The 24,603-nt window shown below is 41.5% G+C and overlaps 1 protein-coding gene across 13 annotated transcripts in view; it reads right to left on the minus strand.

The window, feature by feature from the left end:
* The window catches only part of FGGY (FGGY carbohydrate kinase domain containing), a 384,478-nt gene that overhangs the window by 188,355 nt on the left and 171,520 nt on the right, over positions 1–24,603 (minus strand). For all 13 annotated transcript variants that reach the window (XR_006734168.1, XM_045547904.1, XM_045547899.1 and 10 more), the window contains one exon: positions 11,336–11,464. Coding sequence is in view for 12 of the 13 variants with exons in the window: in XM_045547904.1 (XP_045403860.1) it covers positions 11,336–11,464 (129 nt within the window). In the remaining variant the exon portion in view is untranslated. The remainder of the gene's footprint in view (positions 1–11,335; positions 11,465–24,603) is intronic.

Raw genomic sequence — 24,603 nt, forward strand, 5'->3', positions numbered from 1 at the left:
TTTTCACCTCCTAGGTGATGCTTTCCCAATTTGTCCTGGCAGAGCTGGCTGTGCCCTGTGCTCTTGAAATACTTTCCTCAGCTCTTAGAAAAGCAGGAGGCAGAATGTCCTGGGATTTTTCTGAATACAGGTCCCCCTTCTCCACTAGCCACTGAGCAACTCTGGAGAAGGGACTGGGTCTTCTTCATCTTGGTATCCCCAGCGCCCAGCACATAGTAAGTACCACATGCTGAGGCAAAGTATCAGCTCAACATGTATTTTCTGATTGGATTAACGTCTGCCTCACTTCTTATACAATGAGATGCTTCCTCAAATGTCACCATTCTGGACTGAACTTTGCTGACATCTAGCCGCTGAGCAACTCTGGAGACCTTAAAAAAATATGTAAAGGGCCCCCATTTTTCTTCAGTTAATAATATAAAAAAGACTGCATTGACATGGTTAAATTCCCAGGACGCTCAGTTCTTTAGGGATGGACTAAATGGCTGGTATCATTGCCTACAAAAGCATCTTGACCTTGATGGAGCTTATATTATGAGAAATCAAGTTTATATTTTTATTTTATCTTTTATTTCCATTTTTCCAACAACTATTTGAAGTCCTCTCATACATATAAACAGAGACATGCAAACATATATGCATATATGTACACATGTACTCATACATATAAAAATACACATATATACATAAACAGACAAATCACAAATACAAACATGTACACCAGACACACACACAAGTCCACCACAAAAATATAAACACACATATACATAGGTGCATGCATATGCAAACGCACAATAAGCATACATGTACACATGCATTCACATATAAATGCATGGATGCATATGCATATATACAAATACAGACATATATCCCAAATACACATGTAAGACATACACATGCATAAACACAATATCATGCATAAACACATGCATATGAAGACACCCGTACATGTGCACACATATATAGATGCATACACATAGTTACGCACACATGCAGTACTATAAATGCCTGACATAGAAGGAAGACATCATCTATTTGTTAAATGAAGAAAGGAACCTTGGAATTTCTCTTGCTCACTGCTATTATTCACAATTTAAATCTATTAAAATCACATTAATCATAGCTAAACAAACATAGATGGCCAGGCATTTTTCTAAGTGCTTTACACATATAAGTTCATTTTGAGATAGGTACTATTATTTCCATTTCACAGACAGGGAAAATAAGGCATGGAGTGTCAGGTGACTTCCCAGGGGTACTCAGCCAACCAGAGGAACCACGATTTGAATCAGTTATGCGTTCTTAACTATTGTGCTGCATTTTAAATTTTCACTGTCTTCAGAGAGACAGATTCTTACATGAGAGTGGTAGGACAGAGCACAGATAAAGATTGGAGTTATGGCAAGGTGGGGTGGGGGAAGGGCGGTTGAATGATATACCTGGAGATTTTGATTATTCTATTTTCCAGGAAATTTTCCTTTTTAGTTTCTCTGCATATCTATACTGCCTGAAGAGTGTACCGAGGCAGTCCTCAAGGTGCTTAGTATGGGGAAATTTAAAAAATTATTTCTCTTTGCTCTTTACAATGACTTATGTGAATGTACAGTTAAGAGAAAATTGAAAACAAGAAAATGAACCAGAGAGATAATAAGGAAGCAGCCAGCAGTTTAGACGTGAGGCTGCTGCTGTAGGGCAATAACTCAAGATGTGCATTTTCCCACCATCAGCTGCTGATGTGCAAGGCCCAAAGTAAACATTAGTGCTCAGAAATAGCATATGGATGTGAAGCACCATGCATTGAGTTTCTGTGCCATGAAAAACAGTGGACCCGACCCTGCTCTTGCAGCCAGTGACGCAAGTGCAATCTTAGACTCTGGGCCCCCAAACAGACACTTCTCCGGCAGTCTTCTACCTTTTGAACTTGGAGTGGGAAGTCCTCCTAACAGGTGGTTGGCAGCTTCAGAACCTGAGGCTGGGTTACTCTGTGTGTTTTTTATTTTTGTTCCCAAGTTCAGCAAAGGAAAACAGCAGCTCATTTTCTCAGCCATAAATGAATACATGAGAGAGTAAGTACAACCTTCTGGCTAAAAGTTCCCTCTGAATACCAGATAAGGTTCTGGAGCTGATGAGATGGTCAGAGATTTGCTTGAAACCAGGGGATCGGGGCACAGGAACTCACACTGGATCAAGACACTCTGCTCCACTCCCCAGGCAGGACTTGTCCCATTGTTAGATGCAAAGGCTGCCCCAAAGGAGACGTGTAGACATGGCAGGGCACACAGAGGGCTTGAGCCTTAGATCCAGCCTTTCCTGGTCCTGTAACTTTAGGCAAATCCCTTCACCTTGTGAAGTGTCTGTTTTCTCCATCATTAAAGGGAGGTAAAAATACCTTCCTTGTTCCTGGAGTGGTGGTTTGAAAATGGCAAGTCACTACACAAATGAGATTAGCATCAGTATTAATTAACAAAATTACTCAACAAAATTAATATCAACATCAATATTATTGATCTCTTTACTATACAGCCAAAAATAGCTATTTATCCCTTTCCTACCCTGGTCTAATAAGCCTGGCCTTATTTCCCACAACTGAGGGAACTCAGACTCCTGTGCTACTTTAAATATCCTTTATTAAAGTCACTCTCCCACTCTGGGCTTCAACTTTCTCACCTATAAAATGCATCTAGAAACATATCTATCCAGAATAATGTTAAATAGAAGCTCTATCTTCTGTTATAGATATAAATATGCATCGGTGTAAGTATAGGCTAACATAAGTAAAGGTAACTAAAGGCACAGACATAACCTAGACACATAGAAATATACTGGCTGGGGTAAGTAGAGGAAAGCTCATAGGCCCTACAGTCAGAAAGACTTGGACCCAGAACCCAACGTTACCATGTATTAAAATGTCTCCTTGAATAAGTTACTAAACGTTGATTTCCCTGTATGTTAAATGCAGAAAATAATGGTAGCTCAGAGCATGGCTGTGAGCTGACAATAGTGAATATTAATGTACCTAGCAAATTGGCACAGAGTAGGTGTTCAATAAATGGTAGGCGAAATAAAAATAACTGCTTTGAACTCTTTGGAAGGAACTTGAATAGCAAGTGTTTTTATTATTACCAGCTTTGAGGGAGACTCTTTGAAGCTTAGTGTGGATCGTAACAACAAAACAAAGAGACCTATCCATGTGTGGCTTAGGAAAACTAACTTACCTATTTAATAATAGCCACCCATGATATTGGCTGTAGCCATTAAGTGGAATATAAAGACTGGAATAACACATTCAGGAGTCATTCTTTTTTCCTGATTTGGGGATGGCATAGCATAGTGGAGATAGGGATCCTGGACAATGAATTAGGATGTGCGAATTATAAGTTCAACTCTGACAGTAATTTGCTGGGGTAACCTTTGATGACTCACCATTTTTCGGGATCTCAGTTTTCTCATCTGCAAATTGAAGAATTTGGTATAGAAAATCTTTGAGCAACCTTTTAGTTCTAAAGCCTATGATTACTCATTATCCAAACAGGAGTGTGTGTATCAAACTCAAAATGTTCTGATTTCATGGCAGCTTTCCAGCTGTATATACTGAATTTTGTGGCACAGACTTAAAAAGGGGGGGCACAGTGGAGCTGGCTGTAGCCCCAGGGCCCTGGATTGCTCCCAGCTTTCTGTCTACAGGGTAAAAGCCTGGCCTCCCAGCTAAGGCCCGGCTTTCGCAGTCCAGAGAAGCACAGCACTCCAAGGATGCCTGGGAGCCCGCAAACAGGAAACCTGAAGTTATCCCTCCCCCACGTATCTTCTCTGCCCCTCCGACACAGGAGCGGCTGCCACGGCTCACACAGCTGCCAGGGTCTCAGGCAGTGGTGGTTTCTCATTAAACCAAACCTCAATTTAAAACAATAAACTTCCAATCACATTAACAAATTCCTCCTCCTACCTTCTGATTCATATCCAGGAACTCCCGGAATTGTCCTTGCTCTATCTGCTCAGGGACTGGCACAGCTTTTCTCCTTCCAGATTCCTGTATCTGGGTTTCTAATCCCCTCTCCTCATTTCTCTTGGACCGCCTGCCTCTGCATCCACCGTCTCTCCCTTTGTGGATAAGCTCCCTCCTGCCCCCAGCTCTTGCCTGAGGCTGGGCCTGGCCTCTGTGCAGCACGGCTCTGCCTTGGCCTGCTTTGCCTACTTGGCAGCTGCACATCCCTACTGCTGCGGACCCCCGAGTCCTCTGCCAACCTGTCCTCCCAGGCTGTCTCCTCTGAGTACCAGCAGACAACTTCCATATTTAGAACCAGATTCCCGGGCCCCACCCCAGACACGAAGACTGAGAATCCTCAGCAGGGTGGGGGCCTAGGAATCTGTATTTTTAAAGGCTCCCTCACCTTGATTTAGTAATCCCTATTTTTGATTTTTCAAAATCCTCTCATATTTGTTATCTTAATGATTAATGAATTCAGTGATTTATTGGGGACTGACTATGTGGGTTCTATGCTGGACGATGGGCATACAAAGGTGGGCATGATTTGGTGGGAAAGCTAAAATAGGTATGTTGTTTCAGAAACACAGAGTAGGGACTGATTGATGTTGTTCTAGAAGTGTGAATAAATTTGGAGAAATTTCTACAGTGGAAGTAACTGAGTGCTGATGGATGAGTAACTAAGGAAAGGAGGCAGAATGTGTACGATGTGTCAAAAGAAGGATCAGAGGTCCCATGAGGCTCGACTCTCGTTAAGACAAATGGGGAAGGAACCACCCTGCACACCCTACTCCTCAGGCTCCACTTCTATTTTCTTGACTCATGACTACTTTTACAGAAGACTTAATTTCACAAATATATTTTGACAAAGTACTAATACATTAGCAAAACACTTATTTGGGGTTGCTTTTTAGCTTCTACGGTAATAAACCGAATTGATGAAGGGAAATAATGTCATTGGAGGTGTTTTGGGATAGAGGGGGGTTTCTAAGCTTCTGTGCTATTGACATTGGGATAGAGGAAGGTTTCTAAGCTTCTGTGCTATTGACATTTGAGGCTGGATAATTCTTTGTTATAGGGGGCTGGCCTGAGCACTGTAGGATGTTTAGCAGCATCCCTGGCCTCTACCCACAACATGCCAGTACCATTCCCCGTTCCCCAGATGTGATAAAACAGTCTCCAGTCGCTGCCAAATGTCCCATGGGGGTTAAAATCACCTCTGGTTGAGAACCACTGGTCTAGAGAAAAAGAATATGAGCTTTGGAGTCAGACTCAAGTTCAAATCTTGCTATGACACAAGTTATACGATTGTGGAACCCTGTTGTTCTTTCTGCCTTCAATTCCTTCACGTACAGAAAGGGGAAATACCCTCTACCTTGTAGGACTATTGTGAGGAGTAAGAGTAAAGTAAGTGCAGTATCAGCCAGAGTATGTGGCACATAGAAAGCAAGGAAGAAATTGTTATAACAGCTGAGGTGCCAAAAATAGTGGTGGGTCTAGTACTTGTTCTTATTAATGATTTTGACAATATTATTTCATTGGTAGAAATAAAGCCTAATTTAAAAGTTACAATGAGTAAATAAATTCTACTTTGTCAAGAAGCAATAACAGGGTGGGAAATTTTGCAATTACATTAACTGGATATCACTTTCTCTAGGAATCCTTTTTATCATTCTTCAAGTCTCAATTTTGAGTCCATTATATGTTTTTCCACAGCTGTCCATACATGGCACAAATAATTGTAATTGTTTATTTACTTGTCTGTTTTCTTTACTAGACTGCAAATTTTCATAAGTCCACTTTTCTCTCATATTCACTATATGTCCCCATCAACTAGTAAAATGGGTCATTCATAAATATTTTTGAAAGACTTTCCTTCTTCAACATTTGTTACTTGCCCACATGAAATTTTAAGGGTCAAATTCAAGAGAACAGTGGACCACATTGTAATACATGTCACTCCTTATAACACAGTGATAAGCGAGTGCTATGCAATCAGGTGGTGTAGGTTTAAATCACGCATCTACCGCGTAAGTGTGACTTTTGGAAAGTTAGGTAGTCTTGTGACCCTCAATTGTCTCATTTGACAAATGGAACAAAGTAATAGCATGTGTAAAGTTGCTTTGAGAATAAAGTGTAAAATAATGAAGATCTATTCTTGGGTCTATAACTCACTCACTTTGAGACTCAGTTGTTCCATGTGCAAAATGAGGGTACACATTTCTTTCCTAACGTCACTACAAAGTTGCTATAAGGAGTAACCTCTATAGTGAACACAGATGTGCTCATAAAGTTTACAAATGCAAGAGATTATCACAAATTAAGTATAGTTCTTGGTCAGACATGCTATTAATACATTTAGTATATATACTGCTTACAAATAAATACTCCCCTATAATCAAGTTATCTAAAGTTGTTGCCTACCTACTCTCTGTTCTAGAGCATTGATAATGGTGAGATAAGAAATTGGCATGTTTTATTGTTCACTGGAACAAACTATGTTTTGTTCTAGGAGGGCATGGACCAGACACCATTTCTGCAAGACTGGCTAAATAAATTCTTTTGCCATTAAAAAAGGAAAAGACATTCAAAATCCTCATTTTGGCTCAACTCTGCAACTCAGATGAGCAATTTAAACCAATTCAACATCTGGCCTAGATGAGTAATTTAAGCCAATTCAACATCTGGCAAAGAATCCAGTATCCGTAATCAAAGAGTAGTGTTAATCCTAGGCACAAAGTTTGCTCTTGGCCAAAATCTGCTAATGTGACAGGAGCAAGAAGGACAGAGCTTTCCAGACATCTAAGAGCAGCTCAGGGAGTACACAAACTTTTGCTCCTAATAAACTGAGCTAGCTATACCTATTGTATGAGAGGTTACTATATCTCTCAGTTGTAGTATTCACCCCTCCTGGAGGGAATGCCATTCATTCATTCTCTTATTCACTAAATATGCACATGGTAAGAGTCTTCCATTTGCAAAGAACTATGCAGGCTACTGGGATATGAGGATGAAACAACAAGGTGCTAAAAGAGTTTACAGATTAGTAAATGAGACAGTGTTGTACACACAAACCTGCAAGTGCAAGACACGGTGGGAACAAAGGGGAAAGAATGCTTAAGTCAGCTTGAGGAGTCAGGGGAGGACTCCCAGAGGAGATGGCACAGGATTGAAGATCTGATGGATAGTCAGGAGTTTGTCTGATAGATAAGAGCAACCGGGAGGAGAGGGGCCTGAGACAGAAATCAGCTTGTTATTGCCTTTCAGGATAGTTGGGGTGCCGGAGCCAAGAACAGACCTGGAACAAAGTTAATGTTATTTTTATAAGCTAGAAAAATATCAGCTACAGGAGCCCTGGCCATAACTACCCCCACAAAGCGCAAACAAAGCTACTCCTATCTTCTGGCTGTCTGCTGGAGAACTTACTAACCAGCACCTTAAGAACAAAATGTTCTTTTATCATTGATTTTTATTCCCACAAAGTCCCTCCTCCTGTTTTCCAAAACTGGAAAGAGCATGAGTGGAGCTGTACTTGTGTCTTTGATCTTTATCCTCCCTTCCCAGGTTCTCCTGGCGCTGGGAGGCCAGTGGTATTTCTCCAAAGCAGACTGCGGACCCCTCCTGCTGGTCAGAATGTGGGGTCCGAGGCAGGTCACGCCAGGTCAGCACCTGAAGTGACCACAGTCATCAGGGTTTATTTGTGAGACATCTGGCTAGCATCCGATTCTGACTCCAAAGCTGGTTCTCCCTTGACATTCAGGGATCTCTCAGCACAGAGTTCTTGAGGCTGTTTCTGATTTCAACCTATATGGAATCTTAAAGGTCTTAGTCCTGCATTCTGTTACAGAGAGCTGGAGGAGGAAAGTTAGGGCAGATTCAGCAAAGGCAGAGGGAGCCCAGAAGCCTTGGTTCTTCTCCAACTGCCTATGCAACAGGAAGACAGTTCTCCTGGAGGACGCTGCCTACCAGGGTAGTAACTCAGAGAGCTTCCATTTACGGAGCTCCTACTTCATGTCAGGCATTGTGGTTCCAGAGCAAGAAAACCAAAGAGAGATGCCTTCTATGTGCCAGACACTCTGCCAGCTGCTTTAATTGTTCACATCATTAGTTTTCATAACAGTCCTGGGAGGGGGCACTGCTGTCTCTTACTGCAGAAGAGGAAACGAGAGTGCTGTAAGGCCCCATATTTGTAGAAAAAAAGGAATTTAAATCCACTCTTCAGACTGTGTTGAGTGCCCTTATCACAGTATCACAATATGTCTCAGGGCATTAGCTGTCCCAAATCAATACTATTAAGCAAGAATCATGCCAGGCCAGTGGAGAACAATGAGAATTTTCTCTCCAAAACGAGTGGGACTTTGTCTGATTTGTTCACTGCTGATAATCCCCAGTGCCTAGACCAACAACTGACGGGGGCATGAACTTGATGTATGTCTTTAGAGAATGTGCTTGGCCCAGTGGGTAACCTTTTCACGACCTTCAGACTTCAGCTCTCCTCCGCATCTTGGTAGGGGCATAAGCAGGTTGGGAAATGAGCAGGAACATTTGCTCCCAGGCCTCCTCTCTTTCCTACACATCCTAATCCTAAATTGGCTGCAAGGTGAAGGGGAAAGAAGGAGGCACAAGAAGGTGTATAATAACGATAAAACTTGGTCAACACCTTTATTAAGTAGGTCTTTACTGTCCCACAGTCACTGAGAATGCCCTTCCTGTGCCCTTCTAATGTGATGGGGGTACATAATTGATCTCACGAATTAGCAACCATAGTTTAAAACAAAACGTTGTTAGAATGAAAGGCTAGGAAAAAACATATGGCTATAGCTGAAGTGAGAGATACAGAGACTCAAAATGCACTAGTTTGTTGAAAGAAGAACAATTTAGAGAATTTCTCAATATGTCTGAGTGTCCCAAGGAAGGCTCTGCAGAGAAGAAAGGATCTGATATAGCTCTTCAGGTTAGAGGAGAAGCTAGCCCTTCCAGTGCCCTTCCTGGCCACTGCTGGCACCTAAGCTCAGGCCTTAAGGAATCCGAGGTCCTTATTCTGTCTTTCCGCTTAAAAAACTTACTTTTGGAAAATATAGGAAAATGCACTAACTTGGGAGCATTTGAATTTTAAAGGGAAAAAAAGGTCTAAGCCAAAGCTTCTGAGAGGAAAAGTTTTGTCACTAAGCATGTCCCTTTAAGAAAAAGATGGGGCTCACCTGGCAGTCTCCCCTCCTGTAGGGCACAACGAGTATTGGTCAGAAGTGAGAAGCTGTGCTTTGACACATCCCTTAGGGAACTTTAGGAAACCACAGTGCCTACGGCTCCCCAAGGGGCAGTCCTCTTTCTTTCAGCATGTGGTGGTCCCAGCCAAGTGCTTGTCACCTGGGAGGGGGTGGATGATTGAGACTGTCACCTCAGGAATAATTGAAAAAGCATGCTATAGCAAGTATCCCTGGCCTCACACATGATCTAGAATGTCAAGAGTGCTGGGGAATAAGAGTACTCCGTGTCTGTCTAGACTTCCAGCTCTCTCTGTACTTGTACTTAAAAACCAAAATCATTGCATTCTAATCAAAAGCATATATTGCTCACAATGAAAAGTGTTTGGAGAAAAACACCCTTGTCTATAATCAGAACTACATTACATACCATTCAACAATTCTACATGTATTATTAGTTGTTTACTAATCCTCAGGCACTGCATTACATCCTGAGGACATAGAGACGAACAGGACTGACATGTTCATCGTAGATTGATGAGAGCTGTCCTGTTTCTGCAAGCCTATGTACTATGCAGAAGACACTGCTTAATAGTCTCGTGAATAAGGAAACAAATTAACCTTTACTCTACAGGTTAAGGCCATTTCTTTCACCTTATTCTTGCCTTAATGCAACTTTATGCATTATTAAATGAAAAAACTTCTCAAGCACCTATAAGAACCAGACACAGGGCTTGGCATGAGGGATACGAGATGAATAATATAATGTCCCTGACCTCAGGGAGTTCACAGTCTAGCGGAAAAGACAAACAGATAAATCAGAAATCACAACACAATGTGATAATTTCTTCAAGCAGTTTGCTGAAAGAAGAACAATTTAGAGAATTTCTGACTATGTCTGAGTATCCCATGGGAGGCTATGCAGAGGAGAAATCTGATAGGAATCTTTGGGTTAGAGGAGAAGCTGGCCAGCTGGAGAAGCAGAGGATGAATCATTCTGGGCAGAGACACACCTGCCAAGCCGTGGAGGTGTAAACGCATGGACACAGTGCTGGAGGCACGAGCAATGCGAGTATCTGAAAGATAACTCCGGCTGTAGGATGAAGTAGGAACCAGAATATCCTTCTAAGGTTTTTGATCATGATCCACAGTTAAAAAATTCATTGTTATCAAGGCGTAGTATACACATGTATACACATAGTATACACACACATAAAACGGGAACCCAGCTCCACAGAGCAGTGCTTACCCTTACAACATGCAATGCACTCTGATGTTTTCTACCTATTTGATTCTATTCCATTCCATTCTATTCTGAAAATTCAGTGGCCATGTCCTGCTAAATTGACCTCATGAATTATGAACCATAGTTTAAAACAAAGCACTGTTAGAATGAAAGGCTAGGAAAAAAATATATAGCTATAGTTGAAGGGAGAGATACTGAGAACAAAAACAACTACCAAAAAAAAAAAAAAAAAAAAACCCCAAAACTAAAAACTGCAGTAAGGATGAAGAAGAGGATATTCACCAAACTTTATTGTAATTCTTTGTTTCATTGTGCTTTCCCACCAAAATTTGGGGAAGAGTCTTTGGTTTTCTTTTGTTTTGTTTTAAATTTTAAATTTGCTGCCCCCTAGCACCATGCCTGGACGTGGTAAGTTCTCAAGGGGTATTTGATGAATAAATGAATACATGAATGACAGGTTCGAGAGTTACACAGGTGAAATCAAGACTACAATCAAGGAACTGGATATAGGACATAGCAAAATATATTATGAAAATAAATCCATTAAACTTACAAGAGTTTTGGAGTACCATTAGAAAAAAAGTATAGGTAAGCACACCAGTAAGAAATTAATGTATCTTTTTCAAATTTTCAATAAACCAAAGAATCATTCAGATGGTTATTCAAATCACTTTTTTCTATTGTTATATAGAGAGAAATCAATAAAGCTATAAATAAATTCTATATTTGATGAAAAGTTTTATAATTCTATCCAAATGCCTAAAGGTAAAAGGCTTTTCATTATTATATCTTGAAACACCAGTCCTTGACCTTTGCTTTGAAAACAGAAAAGGGGTGTGTTACGTTCTGGGGACCCCTCCATTTGAACACAATGTGGGCCATAGACATGGAATGAGAAATTACCTAGTCCTCCTGCATGGGCATCAATGAGTGAGGCTGCCACCGCAGTTCCCGCAGGAAGGCCAAGGTCTTTTGCTGCCTCTCGTGTGAGCCCATTTCCGAGAGAAGCTCCAGGAGACAGCACTTGGTTTCCTGGATAGACATGAGAAAAACAAACACGCATCAGTTTGAAACACACAAAAGCAAACAGACGGTTGTCTTAAGAGAACCTCTTTGCTCCCTCCTCCCTCCTCTGTGTTTTCTCAACTTGGCAAAGATAAAAAGCATGCCACCATGAAGAGTCCTTTTGTTCATTTGGCGACTTAGGTGTACGTGCTTGGTGCCTGTGGGTCATTCTCTGGCGTGCTTTACAAAGCCAGGAGCTCTAAGGCAGCATTCAAACCAGAGAAAGATTCTATTAATGGGAAATTCTAAAAAGAATATAAACACAGTAACCTCTTGAAGACCAGATTAAGATGCCTGAACTATTCCAAATGGGCTTCCCAACACCGCAGCTCTACCAGCACACATTATACACACGCGTGTGCACACGCATCCACACATACTCCCTGATGTACACATATTCCTAAAGATGTCGAGAAAACTTACTCCTATAGCTGCTTCCTATCAGAAGGTAAGGAGGTAAAGTATTTTGCACCAATAAAGAATTTGTTAAAAGTTTCTCAGCTGAAAAAGACAGTGCAGTCTAAACCTTGCAAACTTTACAAGGTCACTACTTGCATAACCACAGAACACAATTTAAATGATGTTCTTTGGAGTTGTGCAATGCAGTGACCCTGATATTTCAAGCAACCTTGAATTTCTGCAATCAGTCAGGCCTTCAGTTAAGAATGAATTGATTGACTTGTTCTGTGTGGGTGCTGTGGGGCTGTAAAAGGCAGTCCTTGCCCCCAACTTCCCTAGCAAGTTGAGATAAGGGCACAGAGAACCACGTAAGTTAGAATAGAATGAAATGATCCATCTGCTGCCAGGTGTTTAACAGAGCCTGAACCCTCTCCCATCCCCCAAGGAATTCCATTACAAGTATTTCTGCACCACAGGGAAGGGATAGGGGTTGAGACACGTACATGCTAAGATCCCTTTGGGCCCCAAGATTCCGGGACTCTGAATGCATGGTCAGCAATTTGCTCAGTGCTAAGACACCACTTGTTAATTGTTCCGTGGAGCTCCAGGGCTGGGCAGAGGTGCTCCAGGACCTCTGTGGGTAGAGGTGAGGCTGGAGGTTGAGAGAGGGCAGTCAGAGAGTGAACAGCTCAACCAACCTCCTCTAAATGGAAACAAGTACCTCCACAATACCATTTTTTATCCATTTTAAGTAATGAGTTTCTATCTATATTTAAATATGAAAAAAAATTGGCCAAGAAGACGAAGACTGAAACCACTGCAGTGGCTCTAGAGCTTCGCTGTCTAATATGGTAGCCACTAAGCCACATGTGGACAGAGCACTTGAAATATGGTTGGAGTACCGCAGGGGCTAAATTTTTCACTTTATTTAACTTTATTGAATTTCAATTGCAATTTAAAAACTGGTAATTCAGTTACTGAAAAACATATAAGTATGTTTGGAACAACTTAGATGTACAAATCTACTTTTTCAATGTTAATTTAGGAAATCTAAATCAGGTATTTCCAAGGAAAATCCAGTGTCTGAACTGAGAGGTGCTAAGTGGAAAATACCCACCAGATGTCAAAGATTTAGTATGGAAAAATGAATGTAAATATCTCCTTAATAATTTTTATATCAATTACATGTTAAAATGATAGTTTGGATATATTAAGTTAAATAAGATATATTAAAATTATTTTCACCTACTTTTTTAACTTTAACATGGTTACTGGAAAATTCAAAATTACATATTATATTTCTATTGGACAGTGCTGGTCTGGAGGATGAAGTTAAGATATACAAACCACGGGGTGGAAAGCAGGAAAACCTCTAGTCTGTTTTGAATGCCAGGGTAGCAGACACTTGGAAGGGAGCAGTGCCCTTGGCTCTGGACAATAGCTTAATTATGTCACTATGTCTAGTATCCAGCACAGGAGAGACATGATTCCCATTTGCTGGGCACTTTGTGCCAGGGACTGTGCTAAGGACATGTCATGCATTTTCTCACTGCATTTTCATCATAACTCTCTAAGAGGAGTACAGGAGTGCCTGTACTGTCTCCATTTTACAGATAGATAAGAAAACTGAGGTTTTGAGAAGAAAAAAGTAAATCCCCCACAGTTACACAGCTTAGGAGCTGGAGACAGGCTGTGGATTCTACTCTAATACCAAAACCTGTGCTCTTATTCATTATATTACCTTTTGAAGAAGATATTGTTTAAAAATGTGTTCTGAATGAATGAGAGAATAATTTTTAGAACAAGTATTATATATTTTAATGTAGGACCATTTGCAAATGTTGCCGACTAAAATGAGATTTTTTTAAAAAGGGTTAATTTTCATAGGAAGGTCCAAATGGAAACTCTGTTCCACCTTCATCCCCAATCTTCACAAACATAAAAAGTGTAATTTTCATAAAAAAGGTTCCAGACAGGAGGATTAACAGGGTGGGGCACTCTTCCAAGTCTTCTCTGTAGTAATTTAGAAAGAAATCTTGGCTGATAAAGGAGCTTAATCTGATTCTGTGTCCTCTGGGCTCAGAGCATGAGGCTGCAGACCCGGATGAGGCACAGTGTCCTGGGCATGCAGGCAGGGGATCTGGGATCTAATCATTCGCTGCGGGACCAGGTAGCTTTCCCAGCAGAGGAAGCATCTTAAGGAAAGACTAGAAAAAAGGGAAAGGGGGCCGCGAAGGGACTGGGGTGGGGGACAGAGGAGGCTGGAGGGAAGGCAGGCCCAGTGCACCCAGGCACTCGAACTTAACCATGAAGACCACTGTGAACCACTGAAGGAGCAGGAATCCGGGGGGAAGGTGATTAGATTTGTGTTGATTTTTCAGTGCCTTCGGGCGGCATTATAGGAGAGGACAGACTGGGGATGGAGAAAACAGCTGTGAAGCTATTTCGGTCATCAAAGTGAGAAAAGGTGAGGCACTTCATTAAGGCATTAGTAACTGAAATGGAGAAACAGAGGCAGACGTGGAGATTTTGTGGAGCAAGAATAACAGGTCCTAATGGTTGCTTGGATATGGGGAGTATGGCGGAGACAGAGAGGCCATGGCCCAGATTCTCCCATAAAAGACAGAGTGAGCCTCCAGCTGCCAGCTCCTGCAGGGCCTGCCCCAGCTGCAGAGGCCGCCTTGCCAAGGCCACGCCCTGCACCTGGTGACTCAGCAAAGCGGGGGCAGAAGCTCCGATGGACACCACTCAGTCCAGACCACTCTGCTGGGTTGGCCAAGGTGTCGCAGGACAGCATCATGGTTCAACTTCTCCACCCAGTCCTATTCCCTCCTCCTTCCTTTTATGCATGAAACAAATATCTTGCACCCCCAAACCTATCTCAGTCCCTGCTTCCGGAAAACCTAACCTAGGGCAGTGAGCCAGCCTTTTCCTCAGTCCAGTGGTCTAGGAATGAAAATAAATATACACGAAGATAAACATCCCATCTTTCAGTTGGAACCACAGCCTGCAAGAATAGTCTATTTGGGCCCCAAGCAGGAAGGAGCTTTGTTTATCTAGAGACCAAAAGGAAACAGCTTGGCATAAGAGAGGATGGTAGAAATAGGTGGTAGAAATAGGTGAGAACCCCTGAGAAATCACCCCTTCAAAATCACATTTTATGTTTATCAGCTAGAGGTGCATGGAGGGGTCTAGAGCTGGCAGAGGCAAGCATTAGTGCCCCTTGACAACTTTTCACAACATAATCCTTGTTTGGCTTTTCTATCACCAAAAAATCATATTATTCACAGCATTGCTTTTCTCAGATTTAATCAAGACTTTACTGCCTTAGCATCTGCAGTTTCTTCTAGACTTCGTTTGGCCACCCATTCACGCGTTCTGACAAACATCTCAGTAATACTGGCACTACCGATGGCCCACTTGGATTTCCATCTGCCATGTGCCAAGGTCTAGGTGCTGGGGTATATGGGAAAGAAGCACCTCGGACCTCAAAAGGCTCACACTGTGGTCTGGAACAGAGATGACGGAAAACCCTCCAAGCCCCTTAGGATCCTGTAGAAGATGCTAGAAAGATGAAATGTGGGTGGTGTTCCCAGAGAACTGAGGTTGGCCAGGAGAGTGAATGGAATCTTCAAGGTGAAAGTGACAGTTGGTGTGGAACGACAGTGGGGAACTGCTGGTGTCAGTGCTTGCACACTCTGGGGAAATGGATGACAACAGATGCAAAAGTAGGATCACTGTAAGGACCCCTGAAGGGCATGGTATGTTTGGGGCGTTCAAGATGTTAGCGAAAAGGGTACCGGGAGGAGCCGACTGGACAAGAGAGGCAGCCGGGACCTCAGGCATGGCCAGGCAATGAGGACCTGCCCGTGGCAGCACAGCTGTGAGCACTCAGATTGGTTTTTAAGAAGACAAACCTGCAGTGTGAAGACAGGATAGAATGGGAAATAGTTTTTATCTTTAAACGATCAAGCCAACTGAAAAAACGCAGGTTGCAAAACATTATGTAAAGTATGCTTTCATTTTTATTTTTTAAGAACAACAAAGAAGGTAGATGGATGACTTATAAAAATACATTCCTAGGGGCTCAAAAAATACAGAAAATAGGTTTTCTCTGGGTAGAGAAATTATGGGTGATTTTGTTGCTTTTCAGTAACCTATAATTTCTAATTGTTCTATTTTGAACACACATTTCTTGTGTAATATTTTTAAAGGTGCTTCCCCCACCTCTATTCAGCAGAACCCCACACAGTCATTACAATGCATGAGGCTGAATTAAGGTGTGGATTTGGAATGAAGTCCAGTATAAATTAAGGGAAAATGAAAAGATACAGAACAGTATTCAGAATATGATCACATATGTGATTTTTTTTTTAAAGAATACAAAAAGGAAGCACATAAACTTCTAGAAAAATCCTAGAAAAATACAAAGAATTTTGTTACAGCAGGGATTGGGTCCAGTGTAGGATACCCTTCTCTACTGCTTGTGCTACTTCTATAGCAAGTCTTTGTATTTCTTTTGTGATCAAAACTAGCTTAAGTTGAAATAAAAACAAAATCAAGTTAAGGAGAATATAGTGCACCTTTTCCAAATCCTGCTCCTCAGTCTGAAGGCAGGAAAGAGAACTGAAGGCAATTCACCTATTTCTGTGATCTGGCTGGCCTCTGTCCCTGCTACACATCCCTACCTTGAGATGTACAAAAGCAATCGCCCCGAGCGCTCTCAGGCTCACGTCCACTGAATTCCCATTTGGATGGGCAGATTCAGTCTGAGCGGTCAAAAGCTGGAATCTACAATTATCTGGTGGTTGCAGGCCCTCTTCACAGGCAGGGGCTCCTATTACACCAAATCTCCCTCTACCAGTTTTTCAATTATCTATGACTAATGAGCACTTTGGGAACAGTTTCAGACACACACATAATCCTCTTTCCTGATGTCAGCAGCAGAAATTAATGACTATGTGGATTTCTGGGAGACAGAAAATGCATTATTATAATGGTCAACAGAACTGTTATCCTCTCCAGGAAGGGGGAGGTAGGGGCGGGGTGTTGAATTAACTGGAAGGTTCAGTGTTCCTTTGTATTCTTACAAACAGTGAGATGAAACCCAGGAGAAGAGTTGGCTCCACGCCCACGGAAATGTTAGAGAGGTTTGGGCAGGGTGGCATGCAACACTGGTTCCTCCATTCTTGGCACTGGGGGCTCCTCCCAGCTCAATTTTGCCAAGGTCAACAGGCCCACAGACTGGCCAGGGCAGTGCTAAGTGACACTCTGCCTTGCCAGCAGAGAAGGTCCAGGAGTCCTTTCGGACTGAACTTACATTCAATCTAGTTTAGGGGTTGGGGAAAAAACAAGAATATGCAACTCTCAAAGAATAGGCTGGAGTTATTTTAAAAGCATGTGGTGGTGGATGTAAGCTTGGTGCTTCACACTGGCATACCACATGCTCGGGCGGTTTCAAAGATTGTCAAGACCTAGTCCAATTCTTACGAAGCTCCAGTAGTTGTGGCTATTGACAATTTTAAAAGAACTAATAGGCCGGGCGCGGTGGCTCACGCCTATAATCCTAGCCCTCTGGGAGGCCCAGGCGGGTGGATCGCTCGAGATCAGGAGTTCGAGACCAGTCTGAGCAAGAGTGAGACCCCGTCTCTAGTAAAATAGAAATAAAAATTATCTAGACAACTAAAAAATATATATATAAAAAAAATTAGCCGGGCATGGTGGCGCATGCCTGTAGTCCCAGCTACTCGGGAGGCTGAGGCAGGAGGATTGCTTAAGCCCACGGGTTTGAGGTTGCTGTGAGCTAGGCTGACGCCACGGCACTCACTCTAGCCCGGGCAACAAAGTGAGACTCTGTCTCAAAAAAAATAAAAAATAAATAAATAAATTAATTAATTAAATAAAATAAAAGAACTAATAAAATTAGGGACTTAACCCATACCAACACCAAGCACCGAAATTCTTCTACAGATATCGAAGATCACTTGGGCAGGTCAGCTCAGAAAGTTTTCTAGATCTTGAGCCACAACTGATACAAGACTGACTGAAAATCATTCCAGTAATTCTGGCTCCTGAATTGGAGTTATACATGTCTAGAACAATTCATTCAATCAGAGAAATTAGTGAAAAACCCAAACTTGCCTATGTTCTATCACTTATTGAATGACACATCTTCTGAAACAGTAATTTGTTCATTTCCCTTCATTTGCCTCCTAAAAATAATCTCATTTGTACTGGGAATTAAATTTTATGTTAAATTACTGATTAAATGTAAAACTTTATAATATCTTCACAGCTCATTAAATAAATGTTTACTGGGTACCTAATATGTGCCAGGTACTGTCTTAGTGCTGAAAATGCATTAAAGAACAAGATAGATAAGGTCTCCACCCTCATGGAGCTTACTTTCTAGTAGACACTATTCCCATCCAACACCTCTTCTGAACTATATCTTGTAGTTATCATATCTTGTAAGTGCCTATGTGATTTGGAATGTGTTTTATATATTCTTATATCCCAGCCTTATGTTCATTCTGACCTACAGTTGGTGTTTAATAAATAAACACACCATATACTTTTAATACAATTTTGAATGACCTTTATGTTATTTTAATTTTTCCCCATGTTTATCTCTATCCCTCTTTCTCACTACACAGAGAATAACTCAAAGACTATTTTATCTATCTCTGCATTCATTTGTCCTCACCCCCAACACCCATCAGTGTCTAGAACATAATAATTCTGAGTAATGTTCATTTAACTGAACTTACAGATTTTTTTAAAAGAGGAATCATAAAACAAAGATCAATTTAGACAAAAATATTAAACACACATACATACTCTCACAGGATGTTGACTATCATTTAAGAGAGTAAAGAGAAGAGACTATATTAAGTTTAACTCTTGATCTTGAAAGCTACTGGGACAAGGAATATATTTCAAACATAATCCTACTCTCTCTCTAACTAAGGACAGTGGACTGTAGCAAGGCCAATGCACATGCTTAGAAAATGGTGGACCAGCAGGCCCAAGCCTGTTACTAGGCATAGCAGATGCTATGGTGGCAAGACATTGTGGATATCACCTGCTAGTGGAATCTCTATTCCATGATAAAATTCTCCTTGCCTGCTCAAGTCTGGTTCAAGAAGTCCAACAAGCAACCAGTAACTACTGTAGGTCAGTGAGGAGAGGAGTGGTGCATACAACTTGTATTTTAGCAAAACAAGTATCATAATAGTAATAGTGCCCATTTATTGAAATCTATGAGCTTTCAGTCACTGTTCTTGGCACTTTTTAGCTGGTATCACCTTTAATGTTAGCAACAAACCTATGCTATTAGAATTAGATTTTATGGTAACAGATTCTATGTTATTAGAATTAGATTCTATGAATTAGAGCTTATAGTATTAGAACCTATTACTTTATAGTTGTAGAAACAAAAGTACAGACCTGTTCAAAGTCACCTCTATAATGAGGGCACGGTCAGGATTTCAATCCAGGCTTCTCTAACTCTAAGGTCTGGGATCTTCCTCCTATGCCACGTAGATTAGAGGGGGTAGGTGTGGACTATGATAGATAGAAAAGGAAGGCAGCTTCGTTTGCAGGAAGCTCTCCTGGTAGGACAGATCTAGGAGCAAAACCATAAAGCCACACAGTCCCAACATGCTGAATCTTCCAGCTCTCCTCTTGTTCCTTATCTCTGTTCCAAAATTAAGAGACAATGGACTTTGAATGGCCCTTAGAGACCATTAACTTCAGTGTATACATTTTGTAGTAGAGAAAACTGAGCCCAGAAAGGGATGTGATTTCCCTGGAGCAACCAGCTATGGAAGCAGAGTCTAGATTGGACCCAGAGCTCCTGAGTGGGCTTCCTCTACTTCTTCAACACTCCCTGCCGTGGGAGTGCCATCCTGTACCCTCCCCCAGGTGGAACAGGAAGCTCATCTAAGCCAGGGCTACAAGTCACATGGAGAAAGAGAGTCGGCAAAAATCCGACAGATTCCAGCAGTGTGGGCAGCTGATCCTGAACTATTCAGAGCATAAAGTTCAGTCTTTTTTAGCTTGAAATCATCCACTTTGGCACCCACAGTGACCTAATTCTCTAGATAATTGCTGATGCCCTACTTTGTTCTCACCTAGCCTAAGGCCACCTCCAAAAAGCCTTCCCTGGGTAGATCATAATTAATCACTCTTTCCTCTACAATCCCACAGTATGTTTTTTGGAATTACATCATTCTGTTCTACATAATGCCTTTTTTCCCCTGTGCCTCATTCTTCTGACTTAGATTATAATCACCTTGAAAGCAGGGCTTTTTTGTAGATGATGTATCCATAGGAGGCAGGCAGTTTAGCACAGCACTTGGGAGCTCAGGTAAAGGGGTAGACAGGCTCCTATGGGGGTGGTGGCTTTACCACTAGCAGGGCTTGTGACCTTGGGCAAGTGATTGAATTTCCCTGCAACAGTTTCCTCACCTGTAAAGAGGCTGTAATAATGCTATCTTTCTCCCAGAGTGGTTATGAGAATCAAGCACGATAATGCAAATAAAGCATTTTAGCATACTGTCTGCCACATGGCAAATGCTCGATAAAAGTGAGATACTATTACGGTTATTATGACTCTCTATTCCTGGTGTACTGTATGTACATCGCCTGGCACACGGAGCTTCATTCTAGCTAAATTTACAAAGCTTCAGGAGAGATCCTTGATGTTATAGCATGTGGCGATATATGCTTTTGGGGTCATGAGAGCAAACCGCAGAAACTGTGAAAGCTGTTAAAATATTCACAGTGATGGAATTCAGTTTTCCAGCACAGAAAGTTTCTCCCCATGGTCATGTCTCCATGGCGTGTCTTCAGAGTAAAATGTTTTAAAAGTGCAGAAGGTGTTCTTTCTGTAGTTATTTTAAGGATCAAATGCTTGTTTCAAAAGGAAAAATTATTTTGTCAGCAAAACACTTGACTGTTAGACGACCAATGCTTTTAAGACCCATGCAAACAGTTCTGCCGTGGCGAGTTCCCCCACTTCTAGGCTAGGGGAAGGCAAATTTGGGACATATATGAAAATATATTAGCTGTTATTGTGCTGAAAATATCACAAGGTTTAAAGCAGCGGTTTTCACAGGTTTGCTTTGTATTTTCGCAATCACACAAAGAAAAAAAATCACATAAATAAAAATTGGGACTGACATAGATTTCTCAAATTTTACTTTGTCCCATTGATTCATTAAAAATAAATCCTAGAATCAGGATCATCTGACAGAAATTTTATCTCTAAAAGGATAGGAAGGAGATGATCTCAAAATAAAAGGCATTCTTTTAAAGTAAATATGCTCCCTTTTATGACCTTATTTATTCATTCCATCACACACCAGTGAACACTTTGTCAGGGGCCAGAGTTGGTCTCTAGTCTAGACTACTGTTTGCAAACTGCTGGTTTACGAAATGATAACAGCCTCCTAACAATGGGGGAGTCTACAGGATGTCAAATAGCAACTCTCACTTGAAAAAGTTAGTCAGCAGTTCTGGTGTTAACCATACAATGCCAAACATCTGGTGATTTGAAGACATCTGGGGCTTTTCTATCATGTAGACCAAACAGGATTCAGGTAATTGACCAGATTTTTCACTTCCCAACCAGATGTCTCACTTTCATAGAAATGAAGCCCATCTTGTACTTTCATGTGCAAATAAGCTAGACATAAATTCACCCCTGGAGGGCAAGATTAATTGCTTATTCACAATGAATGCTAAATTACATATTATTTCTTTTTTTCCAACTATTATACCTTTGAAAAAAGTTTTCTCCTATTGTTTTTGAAAAGTGTACATTTTGTCTTAGAAATGTGCTGTCTTTCTAAATGTCTCTTCCTCATTTTTATGACAGTGAGGCAGTGTGCTATAATGAAAGTCACTTGACCTCCCTGAATTCAGTTTCTTTGCAGATACACATCATAAAAGGGATACTGTGAAGATCTGCGACCATTCATTCCTATAATATGAACTGGGCACTTACTCTGTGCCTGGGACCGAGCGACCATGAAGAACCACAGTACCTGCCTGTCCTGCAGGGGCTCAGGAGAGGGTGACATAAACTCACGCTTAAGGTGTTGGAATGACAAACATACCGCTCAACAAAGGTGATGCCTTTATTCAGGATGTTTACTAAAATTATGAGCAACTCCAACTGTACCTGATTCTTAAAAGGGAATGCCAAGTTTATAAAAGGAAGGACATGTCTGAAACCTTTCCTCTTCTTTAACCCTGCTTTCAAGCATACCCTGGAATTTGCTCCGATCATGTTTGTTTAAAGAATTCATGTGGTTATCAATGACCCTCCACCTTCTATGCCGTTGTCCTGACAACCAACCATTTACTAGACAGAATATGGAAAGCAGACAACAATGTGTCTCTTCAATCAGGTTTAGTAGGCAAAACTCAACAGTACAGAGACATTATTCAAAAGACTAGGGTCTTTGTGCTAGAGACCCTTAAAGGGAAACACAAACATACATACATACATACATGAAGGAGAGGGGACTGTACAGAGAACTTAACTGGCCAAGGAGAAGCTGCTCTACAGGACTCATGTGTAGTTTAATAGCAGCTGTGCTTCAAGAGCCAGGCAACAAGTAAATATTATATATAAGGCAAAAGGACTAAGTCTGTTGTTACTGTCATTTAGTTATCCTGATGAGAAGTTAGGTTCTCTTCCTATCCTATGTTTCACCAAAGCCCAGAACATCTCAAATATATAAAGAAATGAAATATGCCTATGGTTTTTAAACTGTTTTTCAGGGACCAAAACTTTTTCCCAAATGAAATTGCTTACAGAACCCTAGTACAGTGGTCCCCCGCTGACCCACAGTTTTGCTTTCAATGGTTTCAGTTACCTAAGGTTAACCATGGTCCAAAAACATTAAGTGGAAAATTCCAGAAGTAAACAATTTGTAAGTTTTAAATTGCCTGCCATTCTGAGTAGTGTGATGAACTCTCATTCCATCCCACTCTGTCCCACCTTGGATGTGAATCATCCCTTTGTCCAGCATATCCCCCCACCCCAGGTCACTTAGTATTTCTCTCTCAGTTATGGGACCAAAAAAACATAATATATATAGCGTTCAGTACTGTCCATGGTTTCAAGCATCCACGGGGGCTCTTGGAATGCATGTCCCATGGATAAGGGGGGACTACTGTAAATAAATCGACTCTGGTTCAAGTAGAGAAAGAAATGCCCAAAGGTGGTGCATGCAGTAGCCCTAGCACCTGAGGGGCACCCAGATTTTGGGTGCTGAGGAACAAAGAGTCAAATCTAGAGCTTAACCTACGGTGAGAGACCACCCATCTGGAGGCTTTAAAGAGGGAAGGGATAGGAACTTGGAACTGTAAAACAGAGCCTCCTTCTTGCAGGCTTCTACTGTAGCACAAAAACTAAGGAGCTGAAAGTGTCCACTTTTAACCACAAAGACAATGACCTCACTCCTGAGTAAAAGAGGACACTGGCACTTGCAGTACCTTCGAGGGGAGGAGTGGAATTTGCCAGGTTGGCATTTAGCCAAAATGTTAGGGTGTTCAGAGAGTAAAATCCCTGAAGCCCTCACTCATGTTACAGCCATAGGAATTTAGCAGAGGAGGGAGATTTCAAAAATGATGCCATAACTTAATGACACTTAAAGTCCCAATCTAGGTCAGCTGTATGGGGTTGGGGGCCATACATATTTTGGGAAAAATGCTCAAGTGATAAGAAGATGGAAGTTTCAAGCTTTGTAAATGAAACAAAATCAAATTTCTCCATTTTTTTAAGTCTCAATGTTTACACACAGGATCTGGGAGACTGATTGGACCTTAAGCACAATGAAAAGGGAACACTGGCCCAAAGCCAAAGCCAAATCCTTGCCCACACAGTGCCATGGCTTATTTGTGGAGTTTAAGAATGGCACCTCTGTCATCCCTCACTTGACAGGGGAAGGAACAAATAGGACGGGGCGTGGGGAAATGGCATGAAAGCGTGGCGTGACTGGGTAGCAGATCAGATAAATAGGAGTCTAATACCTCCAGCCCAGTAACTCACATCCTCAAGGTACTAGAAAAACAAAAGTCTGAACACTTCTCTAGCCAGAAAGAACCCGAATCTCCTTCCTTAGATGGACGCTTCTGAGGCTTCTTGCTCAGGCAGTGAGATAGGGCGGAAAGAGCCCAAGCATGGAATTTAGCCATCCTTGGATTCAAATCTGCTCCAACACCTTCCAGCTGTTAGACTTTGTGTTATGTTTTCAATTTCTCTATTTCTCCTTGTATAAGATGGGAAGAATAGTACATAAAAGAAATATGTAAAAATGAATGAAATGATGAACGTAAAAAGGCCCAGTATACTGCATGGCACTTGACTTCCATAAACATTTTTCCTTCCACATAGAGGAAGTTATACAGAAGCAAAAAATAGTATGAAGGAAGAGACTAAGTTGTACTAAGTACCAACTTACGGGCTGCGATCCATGCATGGTACAATGTACTTTACAGCTCTTACCTCATTTACACTCCCATTAATCCTGTGAGGAGCAGAAGTCATCCCTATATTATAGATACAGAAACCAAAACATAAGATGCACTTGTAACTAGTCTGATGTCCCCCTTCATACAAATGCCAGGATTTGAGTTGGGATGGAGTTTGGTTATGAAGCCCATTCCCTTTCCATTGGCCAATGAGTGAA

Source organism: Lemur catta, chromosome 3, assembly GCF_020740605.2.
Source record: "Lemur catta isolate mLemCat1 chromosome 3, mLemCat1.pri, whole genome shotgun sequence".
NCBI lineage: Eukaryota > Metazoa > Chordata > Mammalia > Primates > Lemuridae > Lemur > Lemur catta.